A 19,054-nucleotide genomic window follows, 5' to 3' on the forward strand; every position below is an offset into this window, starting at 1 on the left:
AGGAATGCCCCCAAAGTCCCCCGCTGGGGGTGGAAGATGGACTTGGCAACCCTAATTCTGCTTGTGCTGGAGGGTTGTCATGGGGGTGGGGCCATGGCCAGAGGTAGAATATCTGCTTGGCATGCAGATATCCCCCCTGCTTATTTCTTTCCACCAGTGCCTGAGGAGCTGCCAGGCTCTGCCATTCAGTACTAACCTTGATGGTAGTGCTGCCAACCTCCAGGTGGGGCCTGGAGATCACCCGCTATTACAATGGATCTCCAGGCAATAGAGATTAGTTCCCCTGGAGAAAATGGCTGCTTTAGTGGGTGGACTCTATCGCATCGGAGCCCGCTGAGGTCCCCCCCTCCCCAGGCTCCACCCCAAAATTCTCCAGGTATTTCTCCACCCAGAGCTGGCAACCCTACTTGATAGACTTATGGACCAACTCAGTATTAGGCAGCTTCATGTGTGTGGTGCTTTCACACACAATAAATAACACACTCTCAATCCAGTTTCAATGCACTTTGCAACTGGATTTTACTGGTGAAATGGCAAAATCCACTTGCAAACAGTCGCTGAAGTGGATTGAAACTGCGTTATTTGGCAAGTGTGAAAACAGATCCAAGATATCAAATCCATTAGTATGTTAGCTCAGCTGGTTAAGCTGTTTAGCTTAGTGAGTTAATTTAAATCTAAGACATTCAAGATATATAATTGAACATTATTCTACAATTGCATTAAATTGGGGAGTCAGATGAAGTGTTAAACTGTTAAACAGGACTTGGGGGAAAGGGAAGACCAGGACATCTCCCTGAACTACAATTGATCTCCTCACTACAGAGATCTTTCCTCATGGAGAAGACGGTTGCTTTGGAGGGTGAACTCCATGACGCTATACTTCACTGAAGTCCTTTAACAAACATGGCCCTCCCATAAGTATCTCTAGCTATTACAACTGATCACCAGATGTCCAAGATCAGTTGTAACCATGTAATTGGCTATGGAACCACTTACCAGACCCTTGGAACTTAAAACACATGGTGTAGGAGGAGGTGCTTTTCTACCTTAGCTGCCGCTGCATAGCCCCAAATTAACATAAGCCAACCTCCAGGCTGCACCTGGAGATCTCCAGCTATTACAACTGATGTCCAGATGACCAAGATCAGTTCTCCTGGAGAAAATGGCTGCTTTGGGCAATGGACTCCATCACATTATACCCTGCTGAGGTCCCTCCCCAACCCAAACCCTCCCCTTCCCAGGCTTTACCCTTCAAATTTACAGGTATTTCCCAGCCCAGAGTTGGCAACCATGTAAATGGCTGCAGAACTGTTTCCCAAACCCAGAAAACATGGTATAGGAAGTGATGCTTTTCTACCTTAGCTGCCACTGCATAGCCCCAAATCAACATAAGTCAGGGGTGGAGGGAACCATACCTGTTACCATGCGGCTCTCCTCCCATACTACCCACTTGGGGCAGCAAAATGACTTGAGACAGCCCTGCCTTATAGCTAAGCAGAATGAAATAAACATGGCTCACCTTCCTCCGCCACCACAGACAGGACACTCACCTGTATTCTCTTTCTAGAGCTCATTGTATTTCTTCCCACAACGAGCCTTACTCCTAGTTTTAAATAAATTGATACCTGACTCCATACCAAATAATGAAGAATGACCATATTCACAATGACACATGTTGGAGATAATCTCAAACTATTGCAGATTTTATTCAGTTTATACCAGGATCAATAAATACATTTGCAGGAAAGGTTTTGTGTGGCTTTGAATTGATGGTTGCTGTAAGTACAGAACCTTTGAATAGCTTACTAGGATCATTTGAAAATTCACTGCGGCCTCAGCCTTCACCTATCTCAAAACTGCCTTCAGGCATTTGTCCCATGTTTCCACAGCCTCCCATAGGACCACTGGAAACAAGAGGTGGAACTCAGTGTTATCCACATATTGGTGAAACTAGGGTTGCCGACCTCCAGGTGGGGCATGGAGATCTTCCACTATTACACTTGATCTCCAGACAACAGAGATCAGTTACCCTGGAGAAAATGGCTGCTTTGGAGGGTGGGCTCTATAGCATTATACTCTGCTGAGGTCCCTCCCCAAACCATACCCTCCCCCAGCTCTGCCCCCAAAATCTCCAAGTATTTCCCAGCTCAGAGCTGGTAACCCTAGCAACCCATATCTAAATCTCTGGGTGACCTCACCAAGAGGATTTATGTAGATGTTGAAAAGCATGGGGAACAACATATGGAGTACATTGAAATATGAAGTACTGACCCATAGGTCAGTAGCCAAGGAGTGGAGCAGAAGTTCCCCCCTGCACCAGTAGGCCAATTAGTTCAATATCACATGCTGTTATAAATGATTATTTTATGTTATTCGAGCAGCAGTATAGGTTTAAATGTGATAGGAGAATGTTGCATATATTTCAAATTTACTTTTCTCCCCTGAAAATGGATTTTTATGGCTTCAAAATCTGTCAGAACTTTACATCTCTAATCTTCCTTTATTAACCCCAATAGTGTGTATGGTAATCTGAAGATTTTTCAAAGCCAAATATGTTTTGCTCCATACATGCTTCCTACCTGATTGATTTTATATATAAAAATGAATTTCTTAATGGAGAGTAACTTTTTGATGTTTTCCTCCCTTATTTTTTGTAGCTATTAAAAATTCAACCAAAGCTACAATCCACATTATTAGAAAATATATGTTTACAAGACGGGGACCCGCAATACTCGCGGGGGGGGGAAGAGCTCAGTCTCCTCCTTCCCCCCCGCTCGATCTCCCCGAGGCGGCGGCGGTGGCGGCGGCGAGGCCGGTCCTCCCCCCCCTTTGCCGGGCTCAGCAGCGGCGGCGAGGCCGGTCCTCCCCTTGCCCGCCTGCCCGGCCGGCTGGCTACAAGGAGGCGGCGGCGGCGAGGTCAGCTACAGAGCGTTCTGTGCGCTTTCGGATTTAAACATCCCCCCAATTTTTTTTTCAACTTTTAGCATTTTTGTGCACACGTGGGGACTTGCCCACGTGTGCACAAACCTCCCCCCCCCCAAGTGCCCCCGGAGCGCTGATTTAGCGATCTGCACTCCGGGGGCAACTTGGCTATTAGATATATAGATCTGGCTGAGATCAGTGAATAAAGATGTTACATTCATTTTAGGTTTTGTTTATTTCACATTCTAGTCTGGAACTGATGGTCGGTATTGAAATGTTTATTTGCTAGCTTCTTGTTCATGAATAAAATATGTGAGACTGCTGTTACATTTGGATTTAATTAGCTGCAAAGTAAGTGATTGCTATCTTGGAAGGCAACAGATTTTGTAGTGTTCCTTTGTAGCAATAATGCTGGTGATACATGTGTAAGAGTTAAATAGTGTGATTTATTCAAGTTCCCAACCTGCTTCACCAAAATTAATGGCCATTTCCCTTGGCAGAGCTCAGAGTATAACAGTTTAAATGGACTTTAAATTACTAGATTACATTGCTTCCATTTTTCTCTTGAGCTTTTCTTCACACATCTGTCTAATTAAAGGGAAAATATGAAACTGTTCATTTTCATCTGTTTAAAGTGACCTGGAATGTCACCGTTCTCTTGGGGTTTTTCTCAACTTTTGAAATATTGGATAAGATGTTTTTTGTAGCTGAATTCATGGTAGCATATATAAAAATGTTTTTCTTCACTTGCTCTACTGCATTGTGACTTGATTGTCTTTCAACAGTGACCAGAAATAAAGCCAAAAGAATGTTAGAAAGCCCAATTGTGAAATCACACAGACTGATTTGTGTGATTACAGTAAATATATACAAATGGCATACCGCATAAAACAGCCACAATATGGAATCAAGCAAGTTATCTTCTGGGGCAGCAGTAATATGAGAAGTGATTAATCACACCCAGAAATGAGTTTCAATTTTTTCCAACTATCATAGCTTCCCAGAAAAGAATCTTGGGAATTGTAGTTGTATGAAGTTGCTAGCAATATTTAACAGGTCATTAGCACCACACAAAGCTACAATTCCCAGAGCTACAGAGCAGTCCTAACCATAATCACACTTTTAAAAGCCCATACACTTGAATGAGAGGGGTGTAATTCTCCTTAGAATTGCACTGTGAATTGAGGAAAGTGCTGGCAAGTAAGTTGCTTGAAGCTGTGTGTTAGTATGCTGGACAATGAAAGTTGGAATGTTTGTCACTGATGGGGTTGCCATATGCCTACTGGGGGTGGGAGATCTCTGGCCCCCAGTGGGCATTGCCTGCTAGCACCCCAGCAGCCAGTGGGAGAAAAAAGTGTCATCAGTAGTAGAAATCAGTTCTAAGGAAAACCTGGAAGTGACTTTAATCCTTTCTAGGAATCACTGGTGATTCCTGGAGAGACATAGTATCCCTTTCCCAGAAGTGACTTCTTGCTGTCCCACCTCCCCAGTTTCCCACTGATTACCAGGCCAGGCCTGTGAATCCTACTTAATAACCAAAGATTAGTAATCCCACCTCCACAGTCTTCCACTGATTAACAGGCCTGGCAATTCTGCTCAGTAACCATGGTTAGCAACCAGAGGGTTGCTCTTCAAGGTTTTTGGGGTTGTTGGGTTTTTTTGCTTCACTTTGAATCCCAAGTTGCTGTTACAGCCAGAAACATATTTCACCATTAGTTGTAAAGGTTGATTCCCCTTTAATGGAGTGCAGTCCAAATAATGTTACTTCAAGTTCTCCCACCTCCTCTATGTGCCATCATAATATTTAAGATCAACTGGAGAGCACATTGGCAAGTTTAAAACCCTACCAAAAAATTAGGGCAAATTCCATAGGGTAGAACAACAGTCCCGCATCATCAGCTTCTGGGAGCTTCCTGAGAGGTAGGAGAAAAACCATTGCAGTGGAGTCCCTCCAACTCCCAGCCTGGAGAAACAACTCAGAAGGGTGTCAGTCATAATAGACAGAGTTGAAAGTTGCTGAGAGATCCAAGAGAATAAACAGGTCAGCACCCCCCCTCTCTCTTGATATTCTGGCCAAGGTCATCTACTAAAATGACCAATGCACTTTCCATTTCAAAAATAGGTCTGCTGCCAGACTGATAGGACTGAAATATTTTACAAGAATTTTCTTTGTTTACTAAAATGAGAACCATTATATCTTCATGCTGTCCATGGTGTAAAATGTTATCTCATTCTTTCTGTTTGGGTATTGTCTTTTCCAATACAAGCACGCCCTCTTTGTTATTACTTACTGCAGTGATTTTGCTTTGAGATTACTCCTTTCAAAGTATAGCTTTCCCATTTGAATTTGATTTCTTCAGACATTATTAGCATAAAGTTTAAATGTTTCTCATGTGCATTATCCAGCTGATATTTGTAGTCACCAGTTGCTTTTGACATCACATGCTGACCTCAGATATACTCTGCAATGGCTGCTCATTTAAATAATATCGTGCCTACCTTTAATCAAAGATTATTGTTACAGCTGCTAAATAAAATGAGATATAACAGTGATCCACATTGTTTCCTACCAAGCAATTCATATCATGATCAATGTATTAACATTGAAAATCAGATTACCATGCTTATGAAGCAGCTCATTCAAATTACTTTGCCAATTTAACCAACACTTTATTAAATACTTATTAAAACTGAATATTGTACAAAAGTAAGCCAATCCAATTATGGCAACAAATGGAAGGCAATTTAGCTGCATTGATAGAAACAAGGAGGTTAATCTAGTTTAAATCCTTTTTATTGGAATATGTAGATTGTAGCGACTGCTGCTGTGCCATAAAGGATTCTCTAATTATTCTAAAATGGCCATTCAAAAACTGGCTGTGGGAGGTAGAATTTGTTGGGATGGGGAAGAGCAGTGGAGTCCCCCCTCCCCCCCACATCCTATACCTGCCAGTGCTGCTGTAATTCTCTGTTCCCTCAGAAAACCAGCCAGGCTGCTTCTGCTCCAGTCAGCTCCCTGAGCAAATAAACAGCTTTCACCAGAACATATTTTCTGCAGACAAGACTATGGGTTGTGTTTTGAAGTACTTCTAATTCATTTAGGAATCAAGCCAAGGGGACTCTAAAAGCAGAGAAAATGTGCTCGTCCAAGGAAAGGGAGGCTCTGTTCTACCAGGTTCTTTGCCATGTTCAGAGCAAATATGTTGGCTGGAATATTCTGAAGTGTGTCCAAAACCAAGCATGGCCTGGCTAATGGAAGAAAGGGAGAGGCCAGAAAGGCCAGGACATTCTATGAGTTGCATGGAGCTGTCTCACTTTCCCTGGTCATTTCTCCCTTGGTGTTTTTATGTTTAAAGGTCAATAAGATGCTGATTTGGCCAGAGCCAGATCTGACCATCTAACATAATTGCTTTATTTAATTTATTCACTGTGTTTATAGAGTCTGCCATTCTCACTGAGACCCAAAGCAGATTACACAGTGTAAATCAAAAGCAGCTAATTGAACAGTCTAAGGTTATTGTATTTGTTTGTGAAACCGTGAAGCTGACCCACCAGCAGTAAAAAAAATAGAATAAATATCTGCTAAGGTTTGTTTGAACTGTTAGCCGAATTGCTCTTTAGGAGAGACAATTGGAACAGTTTAATAATTGGGGTTCAGGTCAATGTATACGGAGGATGGGCTGCACCACTGCGTTCTCAATGAAGAGACAGAAACAGGAATAAAATTATCTTTAGTTTACTGAATATTAAGCAAAACATGCAATATCATACACATACATAAGAGCTAGATAAAAACAGAAAGATTTGGTAAAGCACTTTCACATTAGCAGGATATCGTTGGTAGGTGATATTTACCTCAGGCGATGCTCGGCTCCTAAATCTTCCAGCTGGAGGTATTAGGGTGGGGAGAAAAACTAGAAAAGGGGAATGCGCGTGCAGTCAGACCGGCTGAAAACACGGGTGGCATTCTAGCTGCAGACTAGAATGTAAAGCGAGGTAAGGGTTTTGGGTACAGCAAGCTTGGGCGTGAGGGGAAACAGCAGACAGGCAGAGGGCGTGGGTAAAAGGGAGAAGGAAAAGCGGGCCACTCTGTGTTCTAAGTTTTAAAGTTGCTTGCGAGTAGGAGGGGGTGGGCTCAGGCGGATTACACCAGTGGCCATACCCTACAGGTCAGGGATTGGCTAAGGGGTCAATTTCCAATCTATTGATTAACTGGACCGTTGGCACCTGGGAGGGGAAGAGGTACGTGCGGAGGCGACCGTAGCGCTGACTCATCACTGCCATGTGGAATGGAAGTCTATTGTAGTCTGGCGGAGGGGGGACTCTGAAATAAGCCTCTCAACTGGAGACAAGGTGTCTGGGCTAGCTAATGAGTTTTCTGTGTTTGCTGTAAACCTGTGTTTGCACACACACGATGAGCAGGAGACACTGGGACACCTCTGGAACGACGTTAATTCAGCAGATTATCAATCTCAGCTGGTCTTCTCCTCTGGGTGCCCTCAAAGTGAACTCTGAATCACACAGTCTCTTTTTATTAGCCCTTTGCATCAAGCTTTATTCATAACATAGTCCAGAAATAACCCAATAAAAAGCATCTGGGCTAACAGAACCTGGAATGAAAAAGAAACCAAGAACTTCCTGAATGCCACTCTACCCACAGGTTTCAGAATTCTTAATGACTTAGGGTTGGATCCAGTGAAAAAATTTCCCTAATAAAGAGGCAGTTTTTGCTGCTTTTTCCTTCCCAGAGCAGATCTCTGCCCCCAAGAACAGCACTTCAGTGAGTATTTTGGACAGCAGCACGAGGGGGGATGTGAGAAAATTGCTCTCCACAGATGGAAATCCTATCAATACAAATTTCCCATGGGTCCAAGCCCAGGCATTGTTTCCAAAGTGGAACAGACACTTTGAACATTTTCCATTGTTTATTTCCAAATTTTGTACGGAGCCGTGGAGTTTCTGGATTTCTTTGTATCTTTCCCTTCTAGATTACCGCTGTACACATGTACACTTGTGTTTGCCAGCTCCCGGATGGAAAATTCCAGGAGATTTGGGGGGAGAGCCTGAGTAAGGCTGAATTTGGGGAGGGGGAGCTCAGCAGGGATATGATATCATACAGTCCACCCTCTGAAGCTGCCTTTTTGTCTAGGGGAATGGATCTCTGTAGTCTGGAGATCAGTTGTAATTGTAGGAGAACGCGAGGTTGGCAACTCTATGCACACTGAAAAAACACATCAACAATGAATCTTAATGCAATTACATGTATGAGTGCATCAAAGGGTTTTTTGGGATAGCTTCTCACCCATAGTGCAGGAACATGTACACACTTCAATAAAACACATGCTGCATCTTGTTGCATTCATTATATAATGATGGCATCAAAGCTGTCCCCCCCCCCCAATGATTTATCGAAGCACATGCATGCATCAGTTAAGTGAAGAAGGGACAAAGGGGAGCAACTTAAACAAAGTAAATGACGCTTGTAGCCAAGCTGTGCATAAGTCAATCCCAGAATTAGGGTTTTAGAAATTCTCCTCATTAAACCAGAGTTAAAGAGAGATGGAATGCACCACAAGGTGCAATTTCTGACAATAAAAGAATAGAACAAGGGAAATCAATTCCTAATTTTCAGTTTATGTCACTAATGTATGTCGTACAGTTTTTAAACAATTCAGAGCTTTCATTTAGTTTAGGGGATTTGATGCAAGAGTAACAGATCGCTGGCCCATTACGCACACACATCTTACTGCAGATTTTTAGAGCAGTAAGCCTTTCATCTTGACTTTGGATTTTGTGCCCACCTTATGCACCATTCTTTTTCCTCCAGTGTATTTATTCTGCAGCTACAATTTTAAAAACCCACATTTTCTAAATTGTTACTTATGATAAAAAACACAATTGCCCTATCACAACTGCACAATAGCATCCAGCAAGCACCTTCCATTTAAATCCTTGTGGTTCAACTTTTGTGCATGCATTTTAGCATTAGTTTATTGAATAAAAGGGAGCAGAAAAGACCACAGGTAAAGGGGGAAAACTTGATGTTGAAACAGACCAAACTTTTTTTGAAGCTGACAAGCAGCTGCGGAGCCCTGTTTACCATACTGCCAAGCACTAGGGGATTCTCTGCTGTGTTTATCGGCCACTGTGAAAAATGGGAGTCACACAGTCTCATAATATGGGAGAACATGTTCAGTGTACAGAATGCATGGAGGAACCCACTGATACTGGCACTGCAAGCTGTAATCGTTGGCGTGGTGTGTGTGCACGCATGCACCTGTGCAAATTCGGCTGCAACTCCACCACACTTTGCACAGGGCTACAATTTGTATACGGGAGGAGTCCTCTGGCAGAAGCTTGGGAGAGCTTTTTTAGTCTTGTGCCACTAAATTGAAAAAAAAAATAGGGGTATTTTCGCCAATGCCCTTGCGCAGCTGCCTACTAAATACTAATTTCCTGCCCTTCCTTGCAAATTTGCCTGGTTTTCTCTTCGTGATTCTCTTGGTCATGATCTTTAGAGCCTGCCCTGTGTAGATTGTGCCCTCTGTGCTCCAAATGGATTGATCCCAAGCAATTCTTAAATTTGGTGGTTTGCAGAAGGTCCATGTGGCTCAGTCGCCTTGTCAATGTTAGGCTTCCAGAGAGTGCCAAAATGCCGCCCCCCCCCACTTTGTTCACTAAGCATGAAAGAGGAAAGTGTTTTCAAACCTTTAGGCTTCCCATCCCAGTGTCTCTCACTCTCTACATCTCATGTCAATTTCATTCTGTGCTGATGATCCCCTCCCCCTTTATTTTGTTTGCATGCAGCACTGAAATCCTTTCTTTTTTTGCACTTTTTTTGCACTGGGAACACTGCTGTTTGCCTCCCTTTCAAGTCAATACCGGCAGGGAACTAAACCTCGCTCAGCTCCTTTTAAACTTTCCCCCCATTGTAATTTTTTAATTCAGCGATTCAAGACTAGCGATAGTCTCATATCATGCCATTTGTCAAAAAAAATTTTTTAAATGAGGGGGAAATGGAGCTTGTATAGTAATGAGAGGGGGGAGGATGATGGAAGGTGCAGAGTGGGCAGAACAAACTTGATGTGGGGAGGGACTGACCTTTGAGGGGCAGCAAAAGGGCAGGTGGGGGAAATCTGAGGGAATCTGTACACTTTTGAATTACCTTTGTCTTGGAAGTGAAACAAGGGGGAAATTGGCACAAAAGCCCTCTCAGAAAACCTGGGGAAACAGCAACCAGAAAGCAAACTGAGTGCTGAAGGGAGGAAAATCAATGTAGAATGACAAAGAAAACCCAAAAGACATGTTCAGTGAAAGTGAGGGAAAACACCCGTGCATAAATATGCCTCTGTAGAGACTTAATATTACTTTTTGTTATGTGATTTCAACTGAAAATTTACAAACTTGTTGAAGGCGTCTGTACTCTTGAATGCTTAGGTCTGGAAGAGGTTTATAATTTTGATTCACATCATTTCATGACTTCTTCAGCCAAGCTACCAGTTAAAAATCTGGCTCAAGTATTTCTTCTTCTTCTTTTTACCTTGTAGGGCAAATCATATCCTTTCAAAGGCCCTTTCCCTCCTGTGTGGAATCCCATTGCTTATTTGGATTACAATAATCTGTGGAGGACGATGGATGAAATGGGGAAGGAGGTATGGCCTGTTGGATGATGGAGATTTCTCGCTATAAGATATACAATGCAGTCCTATGTAGAGTCCAGTCTAAGCCAATTGAAAGCCATAGGATTAGACTGGAGTATCTCTGCATAGGGATGCAATCCTATGCATACTAATTTGTGTGTAATTCCTTTTGAACTCCCTGGGAATTGTGTGTTTGTATAAAGTGTCAACTTAATGGCAACCCCGTAGCGTTTTCGAGGTGAGTAATTAAACACAGGTGGCTGGCCATTGCCTTCCTCTGCAAAGTGGTGGTCTGCCATCCAATTACTGACCCTGCTTAGCTTCTGAGATCTGACAAGATTGGGCTATACCACACCACTCCACATCACCCCTGGGAATTATTTCCAACTAAAAATCTAAGATGCATGTAGGATAAGAATCCTTCATCCCATCCAAACATATATAATTGGGGGGGGGGGAGAAGGTCAAAGCAAACCTGTTTAGGATGGGGCATCTAATGTATTTTAAAAAAAAACGACAATGGATTTACAGTGTAGCCCTAAGCAGAATTAAACCCCTCTAAATCTTTTGATTTCTACAGACATAGAAGAGTATAACTCTGTCAAGGACTGCACTGTTAGCCTTTTAATTTGGCAGCTGCTGCTGTGGATAAAGATGGATCTGGGAGTCCAACGTTTTCTGCAGACATATTGTGCAGCCTCCTGCCTTGACAAGACATACAGTCTCATCTATGATTCCTGATCTGTGAAATAGACAAACAGTGTTCTAACAGAGTTTTACTGTTAACACAATAAAAATTATACTATACCGTTGTTTGTGTACCTCCCTATGCATCTGATTGGCCACTGTGGGAGACTAGGTGGACAAGTGGTCTGATCCAGCAGGGTTTTAAAAATGTTCTTATGACATATGACTCTTCTTCTCTCTTAGATTCCAAGTGAAGCTCCCTGGAAAGCACCACATGCAGAGGAATGGGACAAAATGACTATGCAGGAGTTTATAAACAAAGTGTGCTGGACAAAGTGAGGACTGGTTTTGTGTGTAACAGTTTTAAAGGCGGATACCAATCGTACCTGAGAGAAACTAGATCCTAAACTTTTTGCAGAGAAGTAACCATGAGGGCCAAAGTTGAGGTGTCAGCTGGAGGAAGAGCCTTATTTGCTTTATTGTAGAGCTGCATGTGCAATGATATACATATACAGCCTTCTCCCAGTGGGGCAAATAATGCCGCCAGGGTGTTTCAGTTTGGAGAAACAACACAGGAGGCAAGCCCCTCCCCCATGTGCCACAGTCCCCATTGAAATCAGGCCCCTGTGCCTGCTCTCTGACTGACGGCAATGACCGTTGGGCCAGGGCACCCAGTACCACCTCAGGGGGGAGAAAAAACTATGTCTAGTTTGGTTTTCTGTGTGAGACTGTAAACTAACTATGTTCAGAATTGGGAACTGCAAATTTAATTTCAAAAATCTCAATTTTTCTTCCATTGACAAATACAGCAAATTTTCCTTTCTGTGAAATAGCATTCTTGAATGTTAGTCTGTGTGGATGAAAATGCTTGACATACTAGACAAAATATTGGATTGAAGTGCAGCAAAAGAATTATGTCACAAAACTGTGTATATAAGATGGTTTCTTCTAAACTGTATATATTTCAAGCAATATATTATTCAGGGCGACAGTTTATGAAAAAGAGAGCCATCTGCTTCTCTGTTGGAATTACGTATCTGTAAAGAAAGAAAGTAAAATCTTCCTAGGGTCAGCCTGCTTACAGTTTGGCAAATAAACTGTATATTCTAGGTTGACTGGAGAAAGTTGATTTAGGGCACATTCCAAAAATAACATAGGGGCTGTGGTCAGACTGGCAGCTTGGTGCGATATGGTGCCGCCGCTAATTGTACCAGTTTAAAGTGTTGTTGAGCATATAATCCAGACAGCACACCCTGCTGTGGGTTACCCATGTGGACGTCCCATGGTCAAGCATCCACACTACTGCAGCACCTCAGCCATGGAGCATGCTGCCCAGTCACTTTTTAAATGCATGTGCCCTCCACCCTAGTGGCAGGAATGGATCTGCAGGTTCAGACCACCAATCCATTCTGTTTGCGCTCCCCTGTGTTCAGACATCCAGCCACACGTGATGAATGCACATTGAACCAAAAGCACCACATGTTATGTGGTGGCTATTTACTCCAGTTCCAACTTGTCATACGATGGGGTGAGTATGAGTGGGAAACAGCTGACAGCTGTGGCTGTGTGACCAGGTCCCTTTAATCCATTTGTGAACAGTGCCTATATTGGGCCAGGCTGCCAGTCTGAATGCAGCCAGGGTACACCATGCCCTTAGTGAGACTTCCAAGGCCCCCTCGTGTGCCTATATTGGGCCAGACTGCCAGTCTGAATGTAGCCAGGGTGCACCATGCCCTTACTGAGACTTCCAAGGCCCCCTCATCTGGGGAAAACCTCTCTACACCTAAGGAACTCTACACCTAAGGAGGGGCTTTTGACAGTTCATGCCTATGACTGGAAACAACTGGGATAGTCCCAGCATACATGCACACTGCTTGTTTGTTTTTTATTGTATTTATATTGTGGTCCTACTGGTTGCCAAGATGACACTGTATTGGAGAATTTATTGACACCTCCCCCCCACCCCCATGAAAAATACTAAAAAGACTAGGCAAATACGTCTTTCAGAAAAATGTGGCTTTGTTGAATGTCTAATCCATTTCTTAACTTAACAAAGAGTAGGGGGAAGTCTCCCAGCCAATTCTTTGGTTATTTTTATCATTTATTTATTAGCATGTACAGGACAGCTCAAGAAGATGATGAACGGCCACTTCGTCATAAACGTCAAAAACATATAGACAATAATTCATAGCATTGCAGGGCTGCTACCTCAGCATTTGACTGCTTGGAAATATAACTCAGCTGTCATAAACATGCATGATAAGAGATCAAAAGTTAGAGTTCCTAAAGGGCAGCTCCAGCCTTAAGCACTGTGTGCTCTTTCAGCTTTGAACAACTGGAAAATGTTAATTTCTGTAAAGAATTAAACCCAGAACAATTTAAAATTGCATGAATAGCATATCCCTTTTTGTTTTTGTTTTTGGATGTCCCTTTGCTCAACCAAACACCCTTTTTTACTTAGCCACCTCAATACCGAGGTTCTTTACTAGACTGCAAATAAAATACTAACATCAGAATATTGGGCAGGAAATTAATAACAAAACTAGGACTCTTTAGCTGTGATTCATTAGATTTATAAATATTAGCCAAGATGGTCAGTATTTGCAACAAAGCATTAACGTACTCTAGGCCTCACAACAGCAGAGAGACCTTCCAGATATAAGTACTTACAAGCAGGGAAGAGAACAAGAGAAACATTCAGTAAGCTTTGAACAGTAGATAGAATGCACCACATCTCCCCCTAGAGTTCAAATGAATTAAACATACCTCGTGTTTGTCTTTACATTAATGAAACAATTATTTATGCACAGGGGCATACACATATAGGAGGCAACAAAAAAAGGAAAACAACCCACCTAAACATCCAATAACTTCTGGAAATTTAAAAACTTGGCCTGCCAACTGACATCCAGTTTACTGAAGAGGGCAGGAGGAGGGTTGCCGGGGGGAGGGGGGGGGAGACCTTTGTTCATTTAGCTGAAGCTTAGAACATAAGAACATAAAAAGAGCTTGCTGGATCAGACCAGTGATCCATCTAGTCCAGCATCCTGTTTCACATAGTAGCCAACCAGTTTCTTGGATGGCAAATGGCCAAGCCCTTCCACAGTTACTGCCTCCCTGCACTGGTATTCAGAGATTTGCTGCCTCTGGATATGGAAGCACCATGGATAGTAGCCACTGATGGATGGCTAAGAATCTGTCTAACTCTCTTTTAAAGCTATACATGTTCATGCCCATCACCAGTGTTCCCTCTAAGCTGAGTTAGTGTGAGCTAGCTCACAGTTTTTTAGCCTCCGGCTCACACATTTTTGTCTTAGCTCAGGAAGGATGGCTCTAGAGCAAACTAATTTATGCAGCAGCCAAATCGGTCGCTCACAACTTTAATGCCAGTGGCTCACGAAGTAGAATTTTTGCTCAGAAGACTCCACAGCTTAGAGGGAACATTGTCACTACCTTCTCTGGCAATGAATTCCACACTTTAATTACTTGCTGAGTAAAGAAGTACTTCTTTTTGTCTGTTCTGAAAGTATTTCCCAACAATTTCATTGCATGCCCCTAAGAAAAAGCTTTCTTTATCCACTTTCTCCATCCCATGCATAATTTTATAAACCTCTATCATGACCCCTCTTAACTGTCTTTTTTCTAGACTGAAAAGTCAGAGACTCTCCAATCTTTCCTCACAGGAAAGGTGCTCCAACCCCCTCTAATCCTCTTGGTTGTCCTTTATGTATTTTTTCCAGTTCTTCTTTGTCCTTTTTGAGACCAGAACTGTGCACAGTATTCCAAATGATGCCTCATTATAGCTTCATATAAGGGCATTACAATATTGGCCATTTAGTTTTCAATCTCTTTCCTAATAATTCCTAGTGTGGAATTTGCCTTTTTCACTGCTGCTGCACACTGGATTGACTTTTTCATTGAGCTATCTACTACAACCCCAAGATCTTTATCAATCTCAGTCTCAGCCAATTCAGACCCCATCAGTGGATAATTAAAATTAGGAATTGTTGGTACTAATATGCATCATATTACACTTACCCACATTGAGTTTCATTTGCCACGTGGTTGCCCACTCATCCAATTTAGAGCGATCCTCCTGTAGCTCTTCATAATACATTTTGGTTTTCACCATCCTGAATAATTTAGTATCATCTGTGCACTTGGCTACTACAGTACTCAACCCCGAGTCCAAATCATTTATGAACAAATTAAACAGTACCAGTACCAGTACTGATCCTTGCAGGATGCCACTGTTCACTGCCCTCCTTTATGCAAACTGTCCATTTATTCCTGTTCTCTGCTTCCCACCATTTAACCATCTTTTAATCCATGACCCTCCTGCCAACCTAGCTGTTCGAAAGCAAGAAATTGCAAGTAGATAAATAGGTACCACTTCGGTGGGAAGGTAACAGCGTTCCGTTCGCCTTGGTGTTTAGTCATGCCGGCCACATGACCACGGAAATGTCTTCGGACAGTGCTGGCTCTTCGGCTTGGAAACGGAGATGAGCACCGCAACCCTAGAGTCGGATTCGACTGGCTTTCGAGCAAGGGAACCTTTACCATTAATCCATGACCAGACCCATTCCCTTAATCCATGTTTGCTAAATTTACTCAGGAGTCTTTTGTGAGGTACCCTGTCCAAAGCCTTTTGACAGGAAATTTGTCAACTCTAGCCTTGGTCCATCTGTTTGTGTCCTCTTGGTTTTTTAAAAAATATTCTCTCATCATTTTAATCCTTCTCAAAATCCCTTTCCCCTCCTGCCTCCATCTCTTTACACACACACACCCTTTCTATAAAAGTCTTCTCCTGGATACGGGCTTTAATTTTGAGGGGAGGGGGAAACTTTGCAGATCACATGAAACCATGATTGTTCCTTTGTACCAATCTATCATTGTATCTGTATGGTTCCATACTTAATAATTTTTCCTTTGCTTTCCTCACAATGGGCAGAAGGCAACCAAAGGGACAGCACATTTATCTGAGTGATTCCTCTACGGGCAGAAGGCAACCAAAGGGACAGCACACCTGAGTGATTCCTCTGCCCGTCCCACCATGACACAAATGATTCTAATGGAAGCTTCTGTTGAGTCTTGTTATTCTTGTTCCCTCCCTATTCCAGAATTGCTAGGTCTTTAGCTGGGTACACTGTAGGAGAAAACGGAACATGACATTTGGTCTGTTCAGTTCAGAACACAGAGAGGTTTCAGAGAAGCTTAAATACATCCTAGGGGGTGTTGCATAATATAAGTTTTTCAGATGTTATGATATCTTCCAAGAAGGATTCTTTGGTCTAAGAAAAATGCCTTCATGCCTTCAATTTGCTTTCCCATGCAGTGCTGCTAAGCGGTTTGCTACTCTGTTTGTGAACGTTGATGTCACTTCTGAGCCACATGAGGTGTCAGCTCTCTGGTTCCTGTGGTATGTTAAGCAGTGTGGAGGGACAACCAGGATATTTTCAACTACCAATGGAGGCCAGGTATAGTAAGCGATAACTCCATACTTATCCTATGACAGTTCCGAGGAAACGTGGTATAGATCTTTGGTAATTTAATGCATTGTGTATTTTCTCCTTGTGTTTAGCAGCTGAGAGTAACTTAATCAGTCTTGACTTTATATGGAGGCACAAGTTGCAGGCAGCATCCACTGATACTATACTATGCCATACAGTAGCAGAGAAATGGGATGAGGGGAGGAGAGTGGGAAAACCAAGTATGATTTCACATCCGCCGAAGACGGAGGTCCTGTGTGTGGGCACCATTGGTGCCAGCGCCGGAGGTTAGGAGCTTGGGTGTGCTCCTGGACCCATCCTTAACAATGGAGGCCCAGGTAGCAGCCACTGCCAAGCAGAGTTCCCTCTAAGCTGAGTTAGTGTGAGCTACCTCACAGTTTTTTAGCTTCCAGCTCACACATTTTTGTCTTAGCTCAAGAAAGATAGCCCCAGAGCAAACTATGGAGGCCCAGGAGATCATTTCACCTTACTGGTGAAATGAGCTCCTGGAGAAGATCGGGGCCCTGCGAGATCTTTTGCAGTTCCGCAGGGCCTGCAAGACAGAGCTCTTCCACCAGGCTTTCAATTAGGAGCCGCCCCCACCATTACCATCAATGAGCCTGGCCCTCAGTGCCAACATCTGGCCTGTTACATCGAGCGACTCGGAATGACACTTTGCTGGAATCTAGTTGTCGGAGACATCTTAATACGCCTTCATAAGCAACGAACTGTAGAACTGAATAGCACCCATGATTTTATGTTTTAACTTATTATGAAATGATGTATATTTTTTAATCGGTTTTATTGGCAATTGGGCCATTGCTGTAAGCCACCCTGAGCCCATTCGTGGGGAGGGTGGGGTATCTCTCCCTTATATATAAAGCAGTAAGACGCAGACTCACGCACAGGAGAGAAAATGCGCCCCTAAGTGTTTGGCCGGCTGACCGGTCCGTCACAACCTTCCCCGTCTTCCATTGGCCGTGTCCCATGGCTCCCACCTCCGACGCCGCGTCCCGCCTCCGACACTTCGGGCGGGGCAGGGGGACAGCGCGCTGGAAAACAGACGACCGGACTGCGAGGGGCCGCGCTCTCCTGCCTGCCTGCCTGCCGGCCCCTGCTCCCGCTGCTGCCTCCGAATCTTCAGCCTGTGCCGGGGGGGGAGGGGGCGCGCTCGCAGGCAGCCAGCCGCCCGGCCGAACGACCGCCCAGCCGAGGGGGGCCCTCTCCTGTCTCCCTTCGCTCCGTCTACCGCCGCCGCCTCCTCTTCAGCCTGGCGGCCGCACGGCACAACTTCTGGCTGCCTTTGGGGCCGCTGCGCTCCTCTGGCCAAGGCTGCACCGTCGCCTCCTGGCCCAGCGCGGATGCGGCAGAGTCGCCACGCCTACGCGACACACCAGGAAAGGGAGCGAGGAACAGCGGCGCCTGCGGCCCCTGCTACCTTCTCCCGCTGCTGGGGCCGCTCCAGCCCCGCGGAGCCTTCCGTGTCCCCCCACCCTTCCAGCCACAGGGGGGAGGCTAAGACTGGCCGCCACCGGGGAGAGGGCGGGGAGGGGGAGGAAGCGGGGGGCTAGCTGCCCGTTGTATCGCCCTTCTCAACGGGCCTTCCTCCCTAGTAAATTGAATAAATAAATAAATAAATCTAAGGAATTAATCACCCAGAGTGTCAGTTATAGCAGGTATCTGTTGTGATGGATTATAGCAGACAAAGTACATGCCAAAAGTAGATTTCACTATGTGAAATGGCCTTAGATTGTTGGTATTGTTTATTCTCACTGACAGCACCTCTAGGATTTAATGGGTTGTAACCAGCGCAACGTTTCTGTGGCTGTGAGGACTTCTGCCATAACTTCTGTGGCTCCCTACTCCCATAGCAGTCCAGAATACCTCCCAAATCTGATTCTTGGGGTTTCCTCTCCTCCAGCAGCAGAATTGTGGTGGCGTTGACATTTGGGGCTGCTTTTGGAGAGGGAAGCCAAAGAACTTGCATTTTTTTCTTCCTTTTTTAATTTTTAATTTTTTTCTTGTTTTTTATTTCTTTATTTTTTTATTTTAATGATCCTTCTGCAGAGGAAGTAAAAGTCGTAACAAGGTTTCCGTAGAACTTGCGTTTTGTTGGTAGAAGTCCTTGTATCTGCTGATACTCTTTGCTGGATCATAACTTCTGTTTTTGTTACCTGAGATCATTTAACTGGATGGGATCTGAGACCTTGTGCATGTAAAGCGTGTGAGCTACCTTGGAGCTCTCAAGCAATACATAAAAGGAACTTTATGGTACACAGAAGTGTTTTCAAAATACAATACCTATAGGTAGTTTAA

The 19,054-nt window shown here is 43.8% G+C and overlaps 1 protein-coding gene across 1 annotated transcript in view; it reads left to right on the forward strand.

Moving 5' to 3' along the window:
- Positions 1 to 19,054, forward strand: part of LOC107109217 (amine oxidase [flavin-containing] B-like) — a 65,574-nt gene that overhangs the window by 28,599 nt on the left and 17,921 nt on the right. The window contains exons 4-6 of the mRNA XM_015409784.1: positions 10,470 to 10,574; positions 11,493 to 11,584; positions 16,585 to 16,726. Coding sequence (XP_015265270.1) covers positions 10,470 to 10,574; positions 11,493 to 11,584; positions 16,585 to 16,726 — 339 coding nt within the window. The remainder of the gene's footprint in view (positions 1 to 10,469; positions 10,575 to 11,492; positions 11,585 to 16,584; positions 16,727 to 19,054) is intronic.

The sequence above is a fragment of the Gekko japonicus genome, unplaced genomic scaffold (assembly GCF_001447785.1).
Source record: "Gekko japonicus isolate JY-2015 unplaced genomic scaffold, Gekko_japonicus_V1.1 scaffold4, whole genome shotgun sequence".
Lineage (NCBI taxonomy): Eukaryota > Metazoa > Chordata > Lepidosauria > Squamata > Gekkonidae > Gekko > Gekko japonicus.